General features: G+C 32.1%; 1 protein-coding gene across 4 annotated transcripts; it reads left to right on the top strand.

Annotated features, from left to right (window-relative positions):
- The first annotated feature begins 8,128 nt into the window (after window positions 1-8,128).
- On the top strand, window positions 8,129-15,551 carry LOC137821911 (probable WRKY transcription factor 32). 4 transcript variants are annotated; one of them, XM_068626711.1, is made up of 5 exons: window positions 8,129-8,552; window positions 8,640-8,689; window positions 10,192-10,895; window positions 11,014-11,175; window positions 15,126-15,551. In XM_068626711.1, the coding sequence occupies exons 1-5, from the start codon at window positions 8,405-8,407 to the stop codon at window positions 15,481-15,483; spliced, it is 1,422 nt and encodes a 473-aa protein (XP_068482812.1). In that variant the 5' UTR covers window positions 8,129-8,404; the 3' UTR covers window positions 15,484-15,551. The 4 variants fall into 4 exon arrangements, with proteins under 4 accessions (XP_068482812.1, XP_068482811.1, XP_068482814.1 ...); XM_068626710.1 differs by having other exon boundaries at window positions 8,133-8,552; window positions 8,637-8,689; XM_068626713.1 differs by having other exon boundaries at window positions 8,345-8,552; window positions 8,640-8,684.
- The last annotated feature ends 5,245 nt before the right edge of the window (window positions 15,552-20,796 follow it).

The following is a 20,796-nucleotide window of genomic DNA, read 5'->3' as shown; positions in this document are numbered from 1 at the left end:
ACAATACCATTTTGTTGAGATGAGTGAGCATAAGTAGACTAGTATAAAATGTGATGATAACTTAAAATTGCATATAAATTAGAGGAAAAGCACTCTTAGGCATTGTCACTTCTTAAAATTATAATTACTTGGCCAAATTAATTTTTGATTTCATTAAAAAGGGATGTAAAGTACCTAAAACCAAAAGATGAGACAAAACTTGGTCACCAAATATAAAAAAGGATAATAGAAAACAAAATTACATCTTGATTAAGTAGACCTTTTAGAAAAAGAAGATCTAACATGTTTTCCTATTTAACATGACTCACATTCTAACGTCTAAAGACTATCAAATTTAGGGACATTTTTTAAAATGTTGATAAGTGAGAATTTCCCGAACGATCATGTAAAAGTTTAAGAGACATAGATGTGAAACAAAACACACGTGGATTAGTTCCAAAATAGTATAAATCTGTATATTCATATCCTTCTCCAATCAATCGCCCCATATATACCACGTTCTTGTATAACAAATGAATTGACATCAAAGATCATTGAACAATTTAAAACACTTAGTTATTTGACTCAAAGAAATAAGATTGAAAGGATAATCAGGAACAAAAAGAACAAATTTTAGATTTAAGGAAGGAGAAAAGGAAACTTGACCAACCTCTTTTGAGGAAACTTTAGAACCATTGACTAACGTTATGAAATGATGAATGTTTTTATAGAAAGGAGATGAGAACACGACGGTATTACCAAAAATATGATAGAAGCACCTAAGTCAATTATTCATGAGTTTTGACTTTCCATGGATTGTGAGATGAAAGTTGTTGACAAGTTCGGATTGGCAAATGATTGTGCCAAGTTATTACATTTAATCCTCAGATATTCTTGGTATTATTCATTGAGAATTTAGGCCCAATAGCTTTAGCTTTATAGATATTAGTTGCCTTGTTAGGGAATCCATGCAAAGAAAAACAGTTCTCTTGAACATGATCCATTCTTTTACATTACGTGCATTGAGGTCGTCCTTACCAGCACGTTCTCCTCTAGCATTGCATCCTTTTCTTCCATATGTGGAAACCATGACAAAAGATTCTAAAGGCTCATGAACATTCATGCTTTGAAGTGTTGGAACTCGAAGGATTCGTGTCGTCAAGCTTTCAATAGATGGAACTTCATGACATATTAAAAGTTTATCTTTAACATGTTCAAAGTCTATATATATGGCATAAAGGATCATCACCATATAGAATTTGTCCAGCTTTTTCTTGATTTTGTCTAATGACTAAACCTCTAAGAACATCTTTAATTCTTCAACAGTAAATTGAGCTTCACTCATGATAGACATCATGTCATGTTCTGTTTGTTTAAGAGAGGCAAGGTTATTGGTAGAATTGTAAAGATGTTGAATATTGTTTTCAAAAATATTGAGATTTTTTTTCCAAAAAGAGTTACACGTTTTAAACTTCACCAGATAAGACTGAGATCAGTAGAGTGTGATCAAACTGTTCTAATACCAACTTAAGGTAAATAAAAGAGGCAAGGTAGTTTAAAGGGCTTGAAAGCATATTAGAAAACCCGATAATTCAGATCAATGGGTTGGAGACATTAATTGAATCTTTGAAGTCACTTATGAGAGGAAGTTGTCCTAAGAGAAGAAGTTGTCCTACTCTATTTGTATATTATGGAATTAGTTGAGTTTTTGGTGGATGTGTATGAAGCAGATGATGGAAGATAATGGAATATAGGGGAGAAGTTGTAACTTGGGAGAGTTTCAAAGCAAGATTTTTTGAATGGTATTTCCTTGACACTGCCATATATGTAAAGGAAATTGAGTCTATGCAGTTGAAATAGAGGAATCTTATACTCTCTGAACAGGCTACTAGGTTCAAACACCTAGCTAGATTTTACACTCATGCCATGACCGAAATTTGGAGGTACAAAAATTTTGAGAATGGATTGAAGCTAGAGCTTAAGGAAATGGTGATTCTTATGTTCATTAGAGAGTTTCCTGCTCCAGTGAAAAAACAAAGGTTATGAAAGGACTAAAAAGTAGTAGTAGGGCTACTACACCTTAGATGGGAAGACCTTCGAAGGGCAAACCCAAACATAGAGATCAAAGGAAGCTTTACTCTAGACCTCAGTCTCATTAAGGTCGAAGCTCCATTTTTTAGTCACAGTCTGCCATTAAATGTTTCAAGATGTTTTGACCTCACATGGATAGGTTATGTTCTGAGACAATTCTAGATGTTACTTGCACCAAATGTAATAAACATGGTTATGTAATAAAGGATTTTAGAACTAAGTTAGGAGCAACCCTTTCTAATGGAATGCAACAAGTACCACAAGCAATGAACCAAATACCTAGAGTAACTGGTAGTGTATTTGCCATTAGTGGAGATGAAGCTTCACAATTAGATAGTCTTGTGAAAGGTATGTGTTCTATGTCTAAGGCACAATTATCTATATTGTTTGGTTCTAGGACAACCCATTCTTTTATGTCAGCTGGGTGCAATATTGAGTTGGTGGATTCTACACCAACTTGGGGTGCTATAATAACTTCCCCTATGTGTCCAATAGTTGTGGTTGGATGAAAATATAACTAATTTAATTTGTATGCCTTTAAATGATTTGATGGTTATCCTAGGAATGAATTGGTTGTCTACCAACCTTATCCTTATATATTTGGGCTAGAAGAAGTTAATTTTGGCTTAACATTTTAAAAAGGAGGTACAAATAGGAGCAAAGTGTTTCATGCTTTTGGTATGTACTACAACGGTAGATAAATCAAAAAAGAATATGATTTTGGTCAACGAATTTATGGATGTGTTCCGCAAGGATATTCCAAATCTTCCACCTAAGTGAAATAGAATTTGTATCAATATGATCAGTGAAACATGTCTTGTTTTCATTACTCCGTATAGAATGAAACCAACTAAGCTGGCTAAGTTAAAGAAACAAGTAAAAGATTTGTTAGAGAAACAATTCATCAGACCCAATGTTTTCATATGGGGCTCTTATATTGTTAGTGAAGAAAAATATGGTTAGTCTTGTCTATGTATCAACTACAAACAACTAAACAAACTAACAGTCCAGAACAAATATCCTCTCTCCAAGATTGATGTTCTTATGGATCAATTGCGTGGGGTAGTTATCTTTTCCAAGATAAATCTAAGATCAGGTTATCACCAAATTCTGGTTAAAGTCGAAGATATTTCAAAGACAACCAACCTTCAAATCAAGGTATAGTCACTATGAATTTATGGTTATGCCATTTGGAGTGATCAATGCTCCAACAATCTTCATGGATTATATGAATTGAATCTTAAGACCTTTCATTGATAAGTTTGTGGTGGTATTAATAGATGATATCTTAATATACTCATGTCGTCGGGGGAACATGCATATCATCTTAAAATTGTTTGAATATTTTAAGAGAAAAACAAATTATATGAAAATTTATCAAAGTGTGAGTTTTGGATGTTTGAAGATAGATTTTTGGGGCATGTTATCTCAATTCAAAGGATATTAGTAGACCCTTCTAAAGTAGAAGATGTTATACAATAAGGACATCCTAAGAATGTTATTTATATTAGAAGTGTTATGGGATTATTGGGGTATTGTCGGAGGTTTATTCAAGGTTTTTCCAAGATAGGGGCTCTTTTAACTCATTTGATCAAGAAAGATCATATGTTTACTCTAACAGAGTAATGTGAAATTTGCTTCGAAGAGTTGAAAAGAAGGTTAACCATCCCTAATCTGAGTTAACCTTTTGATGTTTTTTGTGATGCTTCTTATCAAGGATTGGGGTGTATTCTAATGCAAGATAAGAATGTCGTTGTCTATTCCTTGTGAAAATTGAAAGTGCATGAAAGAAATTTTCCAACTCATGATTGGAGTTGGTAGAAATTGTTACGATTGAAGATTTGGAGATATTACCTTTATATAGCTCATTTTGATTTGTTCAACGATAATAGAAGGTTAAAATATTTGTTTGACCAGTTCAACATGAGATGGAGAAGGTGAATATAATTTCTCAAAGATTATGATTTTCAGTCATTGTACTATCATGGGAAAACAAATGTTTTTGAAGATGCATTGAGTAGGAAGAAAACTCAAATGGCTACACTTATGGTCAGGGAATTGAAATTGATTGAGATTTTAGAAATTTGAACTTGGAGGTTTTGGTATTGTTTGGTCATATTAGTTGTAACATGCTTGTTATAACAATTGGGTTTTTACAAAACAAAGCAAATGGGAAATCCTAAATTGAAAGGCATCTTAATTTTGTTAGGCACTAAGAAAACTAAAGATTTATCCATGAGAGTGGATGGTATCTTAAGGTTTCAAAACATAATATGTGTGCTCAAGCATGGAGAATTAAAGCAAGTGATGTTATCTAAGAGTCATAAAAGCAAGTTCAATTTACAACCGGGTATGACCAAAATGTATCAAGATCTCAGGAAATCCTACTGGTGGCTGAGTATGAATGTGGATGCATGTTGTACTTTCCAGAAATCTAAAGTTTAGCATCAACTACTAGGAGGTATGTTGACCCAGCTAGACAATCCCAATCTAGAAGTGGGATAACATATCCATGGATTTTGTTACTCATTTGCCACAAATTGTGAGGACGCATGATTCAATTTGGGTAATCATGGAAAAACTCATGAAGATTGCACATTCTCTACCTATAGTTCTGATTATTTCTATGCAGAAGCTAGCCTAAACATATATTAATCAAATAGTTAGATATAGTAGAGTTTACCTATAATAATAGTTATCAAGCAAATATAGGTATGACTCCTTACGAGGAGTTATATGGAAGAAAATGTAGAGCACCCCTATGTTCATTTTAGGATGGGGAAATGTATTGTTTGGGTCAGACTTAATACAACAAAGTCAAGATGATTTAAGAAAGGTTGAAGACATCTTTAAGTAGATAAAAATCTTATGCAGATCAAAGGCAAAAGACCTTTGGAATTATCTGTAGGAGAATACGTTTTTGAAAGTCAACATTCACATGTGAAGGAAGAGCTATCAAGTCAAAGAAGTTGATTCCAAGGTTCATAAGACCCTATCAGATTCTTAGGAGAATATGCCATGTTTCATATGAGCTTGCTTTACCTCCTCTTCTAATCAACATTCGCAACATCTTCCATGTATCACCATTGAGGAAGTATGTACATGATCTTAAACATGTCTTACAATTTGATTTAATGCAGATAAAACAATATTTATATTTTGAAGTGAAGCGTGTTAGAATTTTAGGCTCTCAAGTAAAGAAACTTCATGGTAGAAGTATCAACATGGTCAAAGTTTTGTGTGACCTTAAATATGGAGATTCCACTTAGGAGATGGAAAAGACTACACGAGAATCAAACCCTAGTCTCTTCCTTGGTAAGACAGTTTTCGAGGATGAAATTTTTTGTAGTCAGGGCTAATGTAAGATCCCATTTCCATCTTTTCACTTTCACACACATGCACACCTTTCTCTTTCCTTCTCCCCCTCTAAGTATTTGCTCTGCCTTCTCTCTACCTTCATCCCTTCAAGCTTCCTCTCTTTTAGAATTCAACCATGTTTCATAATAGCTAGCGAACTAGGGATAATTCTCAAATGAGTATTTCTATCTCAAAGCTTCTAGATATTAAGAGACTTTTTTGCTTAAGTAGGAGTTTCTATAGAGTTCATTGTTACATGCAAGTTGGAAACTCTTAAGCTAACTTAAGAAGAACTTTTCTTGCACGTGCATATGACGTTCTTTAGTTGCATGTAGAATGTGAAGAACTTTTGTTACATGTGTGGTTGAAATTTTTCAGTTGCATGTAGAATAAGAAGATGTGTGGTTGACATTTTTCAGTTGCATGTAGAATAAGAAGAATTTATGTTGCATGTGCATTTGATGTTCTTTATAAGCATGTATAATCTAAATAAATTTTGTTGCATTTGATGTTGTTTATAGGCATGTATAATCAAAAGAACTTTTGTTGCATGTGTGTTTGATGTTCTTTAGTTGCATGTAGAATATGATGAATTTATGTTGCATGTGTATTTGACGTTCTTAAGTTGCATGTAGAATTTGAAGTTCATGTGTCACGTGTAAGCTGAAGGCTTTTTCGTTGTACGTGAAGTCCAAAGTCCATCGTTTTTATGTGATGTTGATGTTCTTAAGGTGCACATTAAGTCTTTACTTTGCATGTTGAACTAGGTTTCTTTCATACCTGTTTCAGTGGAGTATTCATTTTCGTTTAGTCTCAATAGGAAATTAAACTCATTGTTTTACTTGAAAGGCATAAATTTATAAGTAGGATGGGAATGTTGTTCTGAGTTTAAGTGATCTAATTTTGTTTTAGAGTTGTCGAATTCAGGAACACTTAAGTGAAGGTATTATCTTAGTCACTTCAATAAATGTTTTGTATAATAAGTGTTTTGTATGATACCCTCACTTATCAAATTTGAAGTGCTTAAGTGGAGGTTTTGTCTAATGTCCATATTCAAGTAGTTTTTCCTATTTGTTTTTTAGTATTATGTTATGTATATGCATGTTTATTTGCAAAAGTTATTGAATTGTGTGCTTGAATTCTTAATTGATTTATTTAAAGTGATTTGTAATATGTACATGTAAGGTGAATGCAAATGGCATGTTTTATATATGTGTAAATTTTGTATGATGAAGGAAGACATACTATTTGAGTTGGAATGTATATGCATAAGAATATATGTTAAGTATGTTGTGATATGCATGAATGAAATGTGTGAAAATTAAGGTCACAAATGTGGGATGATATGTGAACCATGACTGAATGTATCTATTAAATAAAGATCTATGTTGTAGTAAAGACCCCTACCTTTATTGATGATCTAAATAGATGAAGACATCATTAGGTGGTGAGAAGTTAAAGAGAAGTTCATTGCATTGTTAGAACACAGGTTGAGGTTTGAATATGAATATACTCTAAACTTATCATGATCCATGTAGTTGAGGTTTATATACTTGAGGTACTAAAATGGGTTAGGTGTTAGTTTATAGTAGAGAATACTCAATATTGATCTTCCAGAAAACGTCAAAAGATATTTTTTGGTGGGATATCTTTGATATGTGGATTCATGTGTGATCCGTATATTTGTGTGTATGTGTATAATGAAAAATGATGGACTAAGTTGAATTATGAATTTCATTCTTAAGTTGAATTAATGCAAAATTATGACATCTTGTAGTTTCTTTTTAGTAGCTTACCCTTATATTTGTGACTTTTGTGATAACTTATGTGAATGAAATTATATCCAACCCTGTAGCTTTTGTGATAACTTATTTGATAACTTATTGTAAATAGAAATATATCCATAAAAGATTAGAAACTCACTTTATGCTTATTTTCATAAAACATATGTACAAATGTTTTATGTTAAGATTATAGCTTATTTCATCTCAATCAATTTTACATACCCCTCTTAGGTCATATAATATTGTTATTTTTTTATTTTTTTTTTGTGTGTTATAGGAAAAATTGGATATGTAAATTGTGGACAAGACTTTTAAATCCATTAATTTTGTTTATATTTTCAATCAAAAGAAAGAGTACTATTGCATAATCCTAATCAAGTCACTATTACAACATGCAAAATTCCCTAAATTAATTTATAATGTGGAAGATTACATCTTTCTCTAAAATATTAGAGACGATAGGAGACACTTTATTCCACAAAGTAGAAGGTAAAGTTCTAATATCATAAAGAAATAAAGTATCTCTACACCTATTTCTCTCTCTGTATATACGTCTGAAAATCTCAACGTTATACCTTTAATATTTATTTTTTTTAAATAATTTTATTTCTTGAGTTTTTTTAATTATTTTAATATTATTGAAAATTAAAAATAATATTTTTAAGAAATAATTTATTTCATTTTCTTGATTAATTTTTTACAACAAAAAAGGTTTATATTTTAAAAAATAAACCTAATAACAATTTTTTACATTAGACTAAAAATAACCTACCAACTTTAATTAATTTATTAAAAATCAATAGCATATATCATAAACTATCTTTTTATACAAAACCAATTCACCTTGCATTCACTTTCACTTCAACATTTTGAACCTATTATGAAGCTAATAAGTATTGAGTGTGATGATGGGAAGCAGGTGTAACAGAAGAAAACATACGGCGTCAAGAAAGACCGTGAAATATGATAGAAGACGTGCAGGTCCAAAAGCCAAATATTGAACGGCGAAACGGTTAATAACAGTGCAGACAACCACCGTTCCACGTCGCAGCAAAACCCGACAACCCACCTGAAAGAGAGAGAAAGAGAGCAGTCAAAGACACATATAACCCGACAATCAACAAAAACAAAATAAAATGAAAATTCGTGGTCGAATCGTAAACTGAACAAACCAAAAGTTGTTGTTTGCTGTCATGGAAGAGGAAGAAGCGACGCAGCAACGCCTCACCGACTCCTCCCTAACCACCCATTCACTCACTTCCACTGCTTCCGATGAAGAGCTACTCCACTCGGAAACCCTACTTCTGCATTCTTCTGACCTTCCGCACCACAACGCTGCTCGTACGTTGCGTTTCGATAGCACTTTTTTCTTCTCTGTTGTTTTATTCGTAGTAGTGAATACTGAATAATAGTGTGTTGATGCAGCAGATATGCAAAGAAGCTCTACCGCACGTGAGATTGGCCTAGATGAGAGTAAGGTTAGAGCATCTGGGTGTGTTAAATTATTAATTTTTTTCTTAAAAAAATTGAGTTTGTGAATTTCGAAGGTGTGATGATTCTTTTAAATTTTGAAATGTTCTGCTTGGTCTCAGCCACATTGTAAAGGGATTCTAGAAGCGGTTCTGAGCAGTTATTGGTGCTTCTTGCTCTTATGAGTGCTGAAGATATAGGTTTAGGATGCCTGTGGCTACTCAACTTTATTGAGTGCTTATTGAATTAGTGTTTGTGTATTAGATGTTTCTAGAATCCAGGACGAAATAAGGTTTAATTGTTTACATGTAAGTTTTAAACTGTTTACAAATTATTTAGGAAAGTTTATTGAAATAAGGTGAGAACATCTTATAGATATATCATAAGCTATGTTATAAGCTCTTCCGAATAAGTGTTTATGTCATTAGATAACCCCAATTAAGCCGTAAATAAGCTCTTTAAACACACCCTGATTCTATTGTCTTGTCACTGTTTTAAGAACTTGACTTTTTTGCGGGGATGTGCAATTTGAAACTCATGGACTGCTTGAAAGTTTCATGACTTCTTGTCCTTTAAAATTCTTTGTGAGGCTTAGAAACCTGAGATTACAATAAAGCTTATAAAAGAAAATGAGAAGCAAATAGTCTCGAATTATAGAATTATTCCAAGACAGTAAAAATTAATTTAACCAAAACCCCATGAATCCAGCTGCAAAATCTAGTTCTTGTTGTTTGGTATTAGATCTTCCATGAATAAGTGTATGATACTTTGATTCAGGCTCTCCCTTCATAATTAATATTAAGTCAGCTAGCCCCAAAGGGGGATCACGAGAAGGAGCATATATGAACCATTCCTGGTTTTCACCTAAGAGCCTTTAGGGATGTTCAGTCTTTGAAAAAAACACCTGATTTTGCAGTTCTGTTTCCTCTCTTGACTCAGCCAAGATGCATTAATGATGGATCGAGAGTCTTTGGAATGTGTATGGTTTTATGGACATATAGACTATCCAATGATGAATGCTGATCTAAGGGGGCAACCCACAAAACTTTCTTAAATTCATAGTAACATCTCATAGATGGGAGGGAACTCTAGTTGCATTTATTAGTTAGTTGATTCCTTTCTTGAACCTCACCCAACATGACATAATGTGATGGCAGGGCCGTGATTAAACAAGTATATTTTAAAACGGAGTAGTTAGGGCACAGCTGGATGGGTCCATTTAGTGGTAGTTTTCTGTTATAATCTGTAAACCATTTACTTACTATAAAAGAAGAAGAATGGGATATTGTTAGGGGCCTTTTCTGAATTAGAAAGTTGTAAGGAGTGGACTAGACCTCTCGAAATATCTAGATTGGGTCATTCTCATAGGTAGATAATGTTCCCTATCATTCAATAAAGATAAACTTTTCTTTCTACTTCTGGATTCAAATTAAGCATAAGAAAAATTGTTCCTTCTCTTCTTTCCATTTTTTTTCTTCTTCAGTTCTGAAATGCACCATTTTATGTATAGGAGTCAGCTCAGCATTCTGATGAGGAAACTATTGTAAAGGAGACAGTTGAGGCACCTCAAAAACAGACAGAAAATCAACTTCAGATGTCTGTTTGTTCAACTTCATTATCTAAACTATCACCAACTTCTGTATCACAGTATTTATCATCTGCCCCTGGTCCAATTGTACCAGAACAGAGACCATCTCCTCCTAAGGCTAATAATGTAAAAGTGGCAAAAGTGGACAAAGGAAGTCCTTCTGGTGGTACAACCTTATCTTCTGTTTCTGTTACGAGGGCATCTGCATCTGATGGATACAACTGGCGGAAGTACGGCCAGAAGCAAGTGAAGAGTCCTACAGGTTCTCGAAGTTATTACAGATGTACCCATTCAAATTGTTGTGCTAAGAAGATTAAATTCTGTGACCATTCAGGACATGTGATAGAGATTGTTTACAAAAGTCAACATAGTCATGATCCCCCACACAAAATTGATTCCACTAAGGAATGTAAATTCCTGCCTTACAGTGAACCTAAAATGAAATGCAGTGTTCCAAAGCAGTCTAGCAGAGTTCGGAATGATTCTGATCCATCATCTTCTCCAAAAGAACCTTTATATGAATCACCTTGCAGTGCTAAAAGGAATCTAGAAAACTCATCTAATGGTGAGAAGGGTAAAGTTTTTTTGAAGGAAGCGCATGTCAATGACCCCGAGCCAAAAAAAAGGCATGTTGCATATGAATTAATTTTCTTCATAAGAAAGTAATTTCAGGAATAAATTCTTTTCTTGTATATGTGACTGGGTGTAATGGTCTAATGCTCTTGTCCTTAATATGATAACTAGATTGAACAAAGGTGATGATTTAACATGCTTGGATTCAGCAATAAAACCTGGAAAGAAACCAAAGTTTGTTGTACATGCAGCAGAGGATATGGGGATATCAAGTGATGGATACCGATGGCGCAAATATGGACAAAAATTGGTGAAGGGAAGTCCTCATTTCAGGTCCATGGCTATATCTTGCTCTTTTTTTTTTAAATATTACCCCTACTCATAAATTCTGTTCTTCTATTTAAGTCGTAGCTGCAATGTGGAATTTTATAAATAAATTTCCTATTTGAATTGTTTTTAAAACTTAACCTAAATGATGACTTTGTGCTTTATATTATTTGGCGGTAAAGATCAATGCACTAGCACATTCAGTGTCAAATCAGTTAAAGATATTGATTCACAACAAATGTGACGTGCTTGTATTCATATATGGCATTGTGTTTTGGTTACTTAAGAAATGGAATGCTAAGAAGTGTTTGAGTGTTTTGTTTTAAATCAAAGGTTGCATGTCTCCTTTTAATATTCCAAGAAATAGCTGCATAATGGAAGTGTGTCTCTAAAAGTCACTAATTGGATCTTCAAGAGAATGCAGATGGAATCATTGTATATGCCATTCCTTTTCCGCTGCACATCTTCCAGTTACAGTAATTGTGATGATCATCAGTTACATGTTCATGACAGCAAGTTGAGAACTCGGCCAAAATATAAGTTGGCCATAATCAAGGATAGTGTGATATAGTGGTGGAAAATCCTAACTTAAGCTATTCTGATATATTTGGCAGGCACATTTTCATTAAAAGTGTACTTTTTTTTATAATTGTATTTAGTATTTATTTAAAAATAAAAATAGGTTTTAAAACATTTAACAATATATTAAAATTGAAGATGATTAATTATATTTTTAATTGAACACATGTTACTCTAAAAATATTAGTAATTGTTAAATTTATTACGATATGATATTCCTTCAAGTAATAATAGTGATACTATATCTATACAAAATATATAAATTAAAAATATAATAAATATAAATTTATAATTAATTAAATTTGAGTATTCATTTTTTTACTTCACATACTGTGTTACATGTTCTTGAATCTAATTTTGTGTGTTTATAATTGCAACCTCCTCTTGATTGGCCAAATTATCTTCCTTGCCCATGTTCTCCCTCATAGACTAACTATGAAGTGAAAATAATACAATGGCTCGACAAGATTTTGGGATGATATGCTTGGCAAATTACACGCTTGTAGCATAATCCTACAGACCTTGTGCTACCAGCCTTGGATATTCCGTGATTCATGTTGATAATCTCAAGTATCACGGGATGGGGTGACCTCACAAAATACATATCAAAATGTGCAGACTCAAAGAAGAAGACAAAAAATGTAACCCTCATTTGAATACTCTGGATTGGTACCTTTCCTGAAACCTTTATTGAAACATTTTGGCACTCACCACAAACCAATGGTAAAAAATTTCCTATGCCCCAAGCAGATAAATAATCATGAGAATTATGCGAAATCCATCAAAATCGAAGAACACGAGTGATACTCTAACTTTGCAGCAGATTATGGAAGTTCTAATGAGTTACAATAGCAGAATGAGAAGGCAAGACGAAGCACAAATGATGTACAAGGATATGGTTGGAGAACAAAGAAATTCAACAATAGATGGAGGAGGAGAGGGTAATGTGCCTAGATCAGTAGTCTTCAACGGTCAAAAGGGGGCATCATTGTTTAGTACTATGTGATATCCACCCATTTTCTTCAACGGTACAAATGGTGGAGCCTTTCAATGGTACTCAAGATCCAAGAAAACATTTAAGGAGTTGCTTATATGCTCAAAAGTGAAGAGACAAATGGTCTTTGATGCAAAATTTTCATTAGTAGATAGACGGGCACGACTTTAGACTAGTTCATCGATCTCCCTAATCACTCAGTTCATTTATGGAATTATCAAACTTGTTTATGATAGAGCTTGTGGTCAACCAATACTAATCTCTTGTGGTGGAAGATATCTTTGATGTGTGCTAGCAAGAAATGGAGTCGTTGAAGGGATACAGGACAAGGGTTCAATAGTGTCACTTAAAGTTGGAGATATGAATAAGCAGATGTTTATCGCTAGTTTCATGAAGTGTTTATGGGCAAGTCAATTCAAAGAATCTTTAGAGCAAAGGAAGGTGGAGACAATGGTTGAGATACGATCTCATGCGAAATGCCATATTGAAGTAAAGGAGATCAGGGTAAAAGTAGGAAATTGGAGAAGAAGAATAGTGGAATAGGGATGTTTTGCACTAATCAAAACATATACTCGAAGTCTAAGCAAATAAGAGGATAAGCAGTTTACAAATTGTGAAAGGAAGTGTGATTATGCATGCCCAGACTCGACCCTTTTGAGAGACATGAATGCCACTAAGTCGTTGGCTTACCTTCCTCACAGTGATTGCTTGATGGGCAGATATACATAGTGCTAGTTCCACATAATCTACAACCAAGACATGGAGAAATGTTGTGTCCTCATCAGGCAAATAGATTGGGAATGTAACCTAGCAATGTTGCAGGGTGGAAGGTGAACTAGAAGGATGATCGGCATGATTGTGATAGACATGATCCGCCCTTGAGGTCTAGCTAGGCATGATTGATAGAGGTACACGAGCATGAGAACATGGTTTGGTGATTTCAAAACCACAGCGAGAGGCTTTTTAGGGGGAGTATATATTGGCATATCGAAAGAAGTACACTCAATTGGTTTTGATTGTGTCAATGAAAAATACCCCATTATTGAATGCCTAACTTTCTTTCACATATGAGGATCTAGACCAAGTGATCCCCCATGATGATGATGATTTGGTTATCATAGTCGCAACGATGATGAGTTGGAATATTAAGCAAATTTTGGTGGAGCAAGGCAATTTGACAAGTGTGCTTCTCTAGGATACTTTTGTACGTTTACAGATTTTCCAAATCTGGTGCAACCTTTTGAAAGTGTATTGGTGGGTTTCTCTAGGCAGCAAGTAGAGGTTCGTTGCTATGTTCTGCTCAAAACCACTTTTGATTCTGGATTGTCAACAAAAACCACAGCAATAAAGTACATTGTAGTAAATGATGCGCTCCCCTTCTACTATGTTTCATTAGGATAACCCACTTTTAGAAAAATAGGAGCAGTTGTCTCAACGACCCACTTGAAAGTCAAGTACCCAGGTGGAGATGGGACAATAGGGGTAATTCAGGTGGACCAAGAGCTAGCACGAAAATGCTATGAAGGAAGCCTGGGTCAATGATGAAGGTTTAGTGAAATTATTGGAATTAGACCCAGGGTGGAGTTTAATGATTGGAGACCTCAACTGGCCAAGGATTTGAAGGAAGTTGTCCAAGGGGAAGGGAGGATGTTGAAGGTGAGAATGAACCTGGTGTCTAAGTTTGGAAAAATTTGGTGGCCCTGTTAAGAAGGAATATTAATGTTTTCCCCAATGGTGTGGTTGACATGCCTAACATAAACCTTATTTTTTTTGTGGCATAAAGCATTGGACTCTTGGTGGAAGCCCGTTGTACAAAAAAGGAGAAAGATCAAACATGAGAATGTTGGAGGAATTTTGTGATGGATCGTTGTAAGGTGATTGATTTGTAATCTCATAGTAGTTATTTGAAGAAACATCACATGACACTATCATAGATGCACAGTAGAGCTCTCACCAGCTCTGATACCAGTAAAGAATTTAGATGACAGAGAAAAAATTTCTTGAATTGAAATGATTCAGGATAATGAATTTACAGTAGTGAGTTGAACTATGTACACTCAAGTACAAAGATATTTACTAGCTAAACTTCAGTTGACATAACTAAGTCCTGGCTAATTGTTTAACTAACTTCTAACAACTATTCTAAAATTAGTAATTATTGGTTGATGATCCCTTCTGAAACAAAACAGTACTCGAAAGTTGTATTGTTGGTTGAATGGTCCTTTCCTTCGTAAGTAACAATTTTGAGAAGTCTAAAAACACTTCAAAAGCCACTTTTTGTTTTTCTGTTTGATGTTAACTTCCCTTTTGTTTTATTTAATTTGACTATTGAAACCTTAATTCTGTGCTTATCAATTTGACTATTGAATCCTTGAATTTTCAGAAACTACTACAGATGCACTTCTGCTGGATGTCCTGTCCGAAAGCACATTGAGACTGCTGTGGATAACACAAAAGCTCTCATTATAACATACAAGGGAGTGCATGATCATGACATGCCTGTGCCCAAAAAACGACATGGTCCACCAAGTGCTTCCCTTGTGGCTGCAGCAGCTCCTGCTTCAATGAACAATTTGCAGCTCAAAAGAACTGGTTTGATACAAAACCAGGAAATTTCTGCTCAATGCTCAGAGGACACAGAAGGAGAATTAACCGGGGAAGCATTGGACCTTGAGGGTGAGAAAGCAATCGAGTCAGCTCGAACTCTTCTAAGTATAGGCTTTGAAATTAAACCTTGTTGAATGCATCTTTCACAAATCATGCAACTTGTATCCATATAAATTAATTGGCAGGTTTCATGTTTCTCTTCTCTTTGTTGAGTTTTTTCCCGTGTAGCTTTTTAGTTCAGAAGTTACGTTTGCTTGAACACATGTTCAGCTTGTCTCAAACAGCTTGTTTACTCCAGCGAATATAGAATTGACTAGTATCTTATTCTCTCCTGGAGAATGAGAATAGGTGAGGATCGTATCATCATTCAATTTATCTCTAACACATTGTTTGTTTTTAGTGTAAATAAAAAGGATGAAATAGGAGGAAGTGGATATAATGTTATTAAATTTCTGCTTTTAGTTAGGTATGAAAAAAAGGATAAATTTGTTGGGCCAAAAAAATTTCCTTCAAGTTGGTATGAAACAAGATAGAAATTTCCTTATAAGACAGTGACAATTTTGGAATAGGAATCTATGAAGCTTGGACACTCCTTTAAAATGACGTGTCGGTGTCCAATACTCCTGTCAGACACCGACATTCGTATGACACCTGTAGGACACGTATCCGTGAAGTGTCTAATTCAAAAAGTATTTGTTAGATTTCTGACAATTCTAGTACGGTTCTAACACAATTTTAAAAATGAAAAATACATTAATTTTTTCAAAATTCAAACTTTATTGTATAAATTGTTATTATGATTATAAAACTAAGAAACAAATCATTGTGAACCAATCATGAAAAATAATCTGAAACATACTTGTACACATAAATCTTTATTGTCAATTTATATAATTCATAATTATATAATATATAGATTTGTTTTCCCATGTCCTATATTTTAGAAATTTTACGTATCTCCGTATAAGTGTCTGTGTCAGTGTCTATGCTACATAGATAGGAATAATAATTTCCGAAAAAGAGACACATGCAACATTTACACTCTATTCTTTCAAATAAAACATACAAGGACAATTGTGACATTTCAAAAAATGGTATAGTATATATCACAAATAATATAGTGCACTGAAGCAAAAGCTAGATACAAAACATCTCTTTTTGATTAATACAAATAAGATACAATTTTTTTGAAATATATTAAATAAATTTGTTAATTTAAAAAAAATGATTATAACTTGTATAATTTTGATATTATTTATTTATTTATTCAATTTTTCTTTTACTCGTTTAAAATGAATAGAGATTAATGAGTAAAGTCGGTGATATATCATCCTAGTAATAGTTAAAAAAAATGTTTGTAGAGATTTTACCTTTTAATTCTTTTATCATAATTCTCAATCTTTTAGCTTTTAATCAATGAATATGTTTTTTTTTTTTTTAGAGTAGTTGAATCTTGTTTTTTTTATCTAATACTCTTTTATTCTTAGAAAGCAGTAGATCCAAAGAATTTTAGAGTAGTTTATTAATATTATTTGGCAGTTTCTTCCTACACCCCTACATTTTTCTTCCTACACCCCACAATGTTGTGCAAAGACAAAACTGTCCCTATACAAAAATTGTACATTTATTTTTTGCATTTCAGATTACTATATCAGGTAAATTTTAGGATTGGCACCTCTGGTAGAATTTCGGATTGGCGCATCCAGTAACCTCCCAAATTGGTGCTTCCGATAATACATGAATGAATCTATAATTAAAAAAATTATTTTAGATCCGCCAATCCGTAATTTAAAATATGTATTCCAGATTCAGAAATTCATAATTGAAAAAAATTATTCCAAATCCACCGATCCGTAATAGAAATTAGGCTTTCAGATTCAACAATTCGAAAATCAACAATTTATGCAAATTTTGCTTCTGGAACATCCCCTCATCCGAAAATCAATATGATTCACTTCCGGATCGATGAATCCGTAGCACACTCCCAAATTTCTATTTCAAATAAAAGGTGAAGGTCAATTTTGAAGAGTGATGGGAACACATTATCATGATATTTCTTCTAATACACATTTTACTATTGGTAAAATTGATTGAAAATTATAAAATTAGAAAAAAAATTAAATGAGAAGTGAGACTCAAATTTATAATTTTTCATATTTCTTTGACTAATAATAAAAATTTCTTAGGAAAAATATGACATTTTTCATTAAAATCTATTGAGAATTATAATATCATGACTTTTATTTGGTACTTAATACATAATTTTACATGTCAACGTGTTTCCTAGTATTCTCATCCAAGTGAGTCGGGTTGGTTTTAAGAATTCTTCATAGGGATGGTTGTTGCTCCATAACTTCTATAGTCATATCAAAAGACCATTTTATCCTTTAAAAAATACATTTCAAATTTTACCATTCAAAAATATATTTTTATTTATATCTCCTACAATCCAGAATATATTTTTTTTCTTTAAAAAATACATTTCAATATTCTCAAATCCGAAAATATCTTTAGAATTCTATAATGCACGATCAGAATGTATTTTTTTTAACGAGAAAGTATTACCAATCTTGAAATATCTTTTGGATTTCATAATCCAAATCTTTTCAGATTACTCATTCCAAAATGAAAAACATCAATAAAATAAAAGGCATCTTTTATATTTTAAGAAGAATGGAGATGCCACAAGAAGCTATCGAGATACAGGAAGAAACAGTCTTATGTAGTGCCCATGACTAGGTTCCATTATATTTAGAAAATAAGAGGTAGAATCATGCAACCACATTGAAAAGAGGGCTGCTTCTTCCTGCACCTCCATACCTTCTTCTCTCACCTCCATAGATTTTCCTGCACCTCCATACCTTCTTCTCTCACCTCCATAGATTTTCGTATTTCCAAAACTGTCCCTCTGTAATATTCCAGATTACATAATCCGGAAGTCATTTTTCAAATTTGTAATTAGCTTTCGGATTATATAATCTGGAAGTCTTTTTTCAGATGCATGATTGCTTTCCGGATTACATAATCTGGAAGTCTTTTTTAACTTCCGGATTATGTAATCCGGAAGTCTTTTTTTCAAATGCGTTTCCGGATTACATAATCCGAAAGTTATTCTATGGAAATAGCACAAGAAGGATAAAAATATATTTTCATATTGTGTATGGAGGTGCAGGAAGAAACAGTCTGAAAAGAGTTATTCCAGATTTGCGCCCATATATGCCCGTTACTAGAAAAGTGAGATTGAAAAAATGGCGAATGTTCAAAACAGGAAAAATTAGGTCTGGTTTGAGACAATAAGTTGAGTAAATTCCTTATCTATACCATTTACACTTTTATTTTTTTATTTAATATTATTTTATTTTTATTTTTCTATTTAACATCTTTTTATTTTTATTTCTTTATCTAACATCCTTTAATTTTTTATTTATCTATCTAACACCATTTTAAAAATAAATAAATAAATAATAAATTAATTTTTTTTTTATAATTTTAATTTTAAATGCATTAAAAAATAAATATTTTTAATGTTTAAAATAGTTAGAAATATAATTAGTGAATAAAGTAATGAGTTTTTACAAAAAAAAAAAAAAAAAAATTTAAAATGTTTAGTTTAAATTTTTTTTTTAAAATTTAAGAAAATAAAAAATTAAACCTTACAAAAACAGTTGAATCTATAAACATCAATTAGTATTTATTTTTATTATTATGATGTAATCATGTTAATTTTAAGTAAAAAAATACAGGATATAATTATTAAAAAAAAACAAAATCAATTAGTATTAATTAATAGTGAACAACAAATTATATTGAAATGTCTACCTTAAATGCAAAATCCTAAAATAAAAACTAATGCAAATGTTACACTTAATGCTTAAAAATGAGAAAAAAAAATGAAAAAAATAAGTCTAGAAAATAAAAACAACAACAATAAAATAAAAACAAAAAATAAAAATAAATAAAGAAGGAAAAAAAAAAAACATAAAAGATATAAAATAAAAACAAAACAAAATAAGATAAAGATAAAAGATATAAAAAAATTCAAATAAGATAAATATAAGAGATATAAGACGATACTAAATAAGTATATGTTGATCATAAAAATGAAAATAAATGAAAGATAATTATTCATTTAATATTTTCTTCAATGGTACATTTAATAGTTTGTGCGAAATGAAACCTAATTAATGATGAAAAAGTAAATTATCCAGTAATGTTGGGACAAGTTCTTTATGTGTGTCCTGATTTTTGACAATATGAACATTTTTTTTGTTCGATCATGTTGTTCTCTTATGTACATATCATTCTTTATAACTTAATATTTTTATAATTATGTTCTGTATTTTTTACTTAAAATTAACATGATTACATCATTAATAATAATAAAAATAAATACTAATTTATGTTTATAGATTTAACTTTTATGTTGTTGTAGAGTTTAATTTTTTATTTTCTTCCTTCTTTAAAAAATAATTTGTAAACTAAACATTTTAAATTTATTACTTTTTTATTTTTATTTTGTAAAAACTCATTTCTTTATTCATTAATTATATTTCTAACTATTTTAAACATTAAAAATATTTATTTTTTAATGCATTCAAAATTAAAATTATCAAGTTTTTTAAATTTATTATTTATTTATTTATTTTTGAAATGGTGCTAGATAGAAAAATAAAAAATAAAAGGATATTAGATAGAAAAATAAAAACAAAAGGGTGCTAAATAGGAAAATAAAAACAAAAGAGTGTTAAATGGAGACATAAAAGTGTAAATGGAACTAGATAATGGAACTAGATAGAGAATTTATCCCCAATAAGCTAGCCCTATTATTTTAGTATAAAAATAAAATTTCGGATTCTCGAGTCCTAGATCAGATATTTTCCTACTTCGTTAATAGGTGAACTTCTAATACAGTCATGGAGACCATTCACTAAATTAGTAAAAAAGTAGGGTCCAATTAATTTCCCACACCCAGAAAAAATCATGATATTTCTATGGATTAGGAAGAAATTCTCAAAAAAGAATGCTTTTCAAAATGGCAAAGATACAAAATAAGCATTAGCTTTTAAAAAGTGTCACGGCAGCACTAACACAACTGGATGAACTTAACTTTTCCAAGCAGAGATTGTGGTGGAATCTAATGCACTCAATAAAAGAATGCCTTTAGAATTCTTGAGTCGAACAATACTCCAAAATGGGGCCGAAGAAAGTTTTTCCACGAAAAGGAACTTGTTGCAAATAGTTGTGCAGAAGTGGAAACATTACTTGTTGGGGACCACATTTCATCATCAAAAATAGATCAAAGGAGTTTGAATTTTCTTACTGACCAAAGCTTGCTGGGGAGAGCAAAATAGTTGGACTCTGAAGTTCGAGTTTTGATTTTGACATTCTGTACAAACTAGGTTATGAAAATTAAGCAACTGACAGACTTTATCTCCCGTGAAAATGCA

The sequence above is a fragment of the Phaseolus vulgaris genome, chromosome 9 (assembly GCF_000499845.2).
Source record: "Phaseolus vulgaris cultivar G19833 chromosome 9, P. vulgaris v2.0, whole genome shotgun sequence".
NCBI classification, from domain to species: domain Eukaryota; kingdom Viridiplantae; phylum Streptophyta; class Magnoliopsida; order Fabales; family Fabaceae; genus Phaseolus; species Phaseolus vulgaris.
This window is presented reverse-complemented; position numbering and strand designations above follow the sequence as displayed.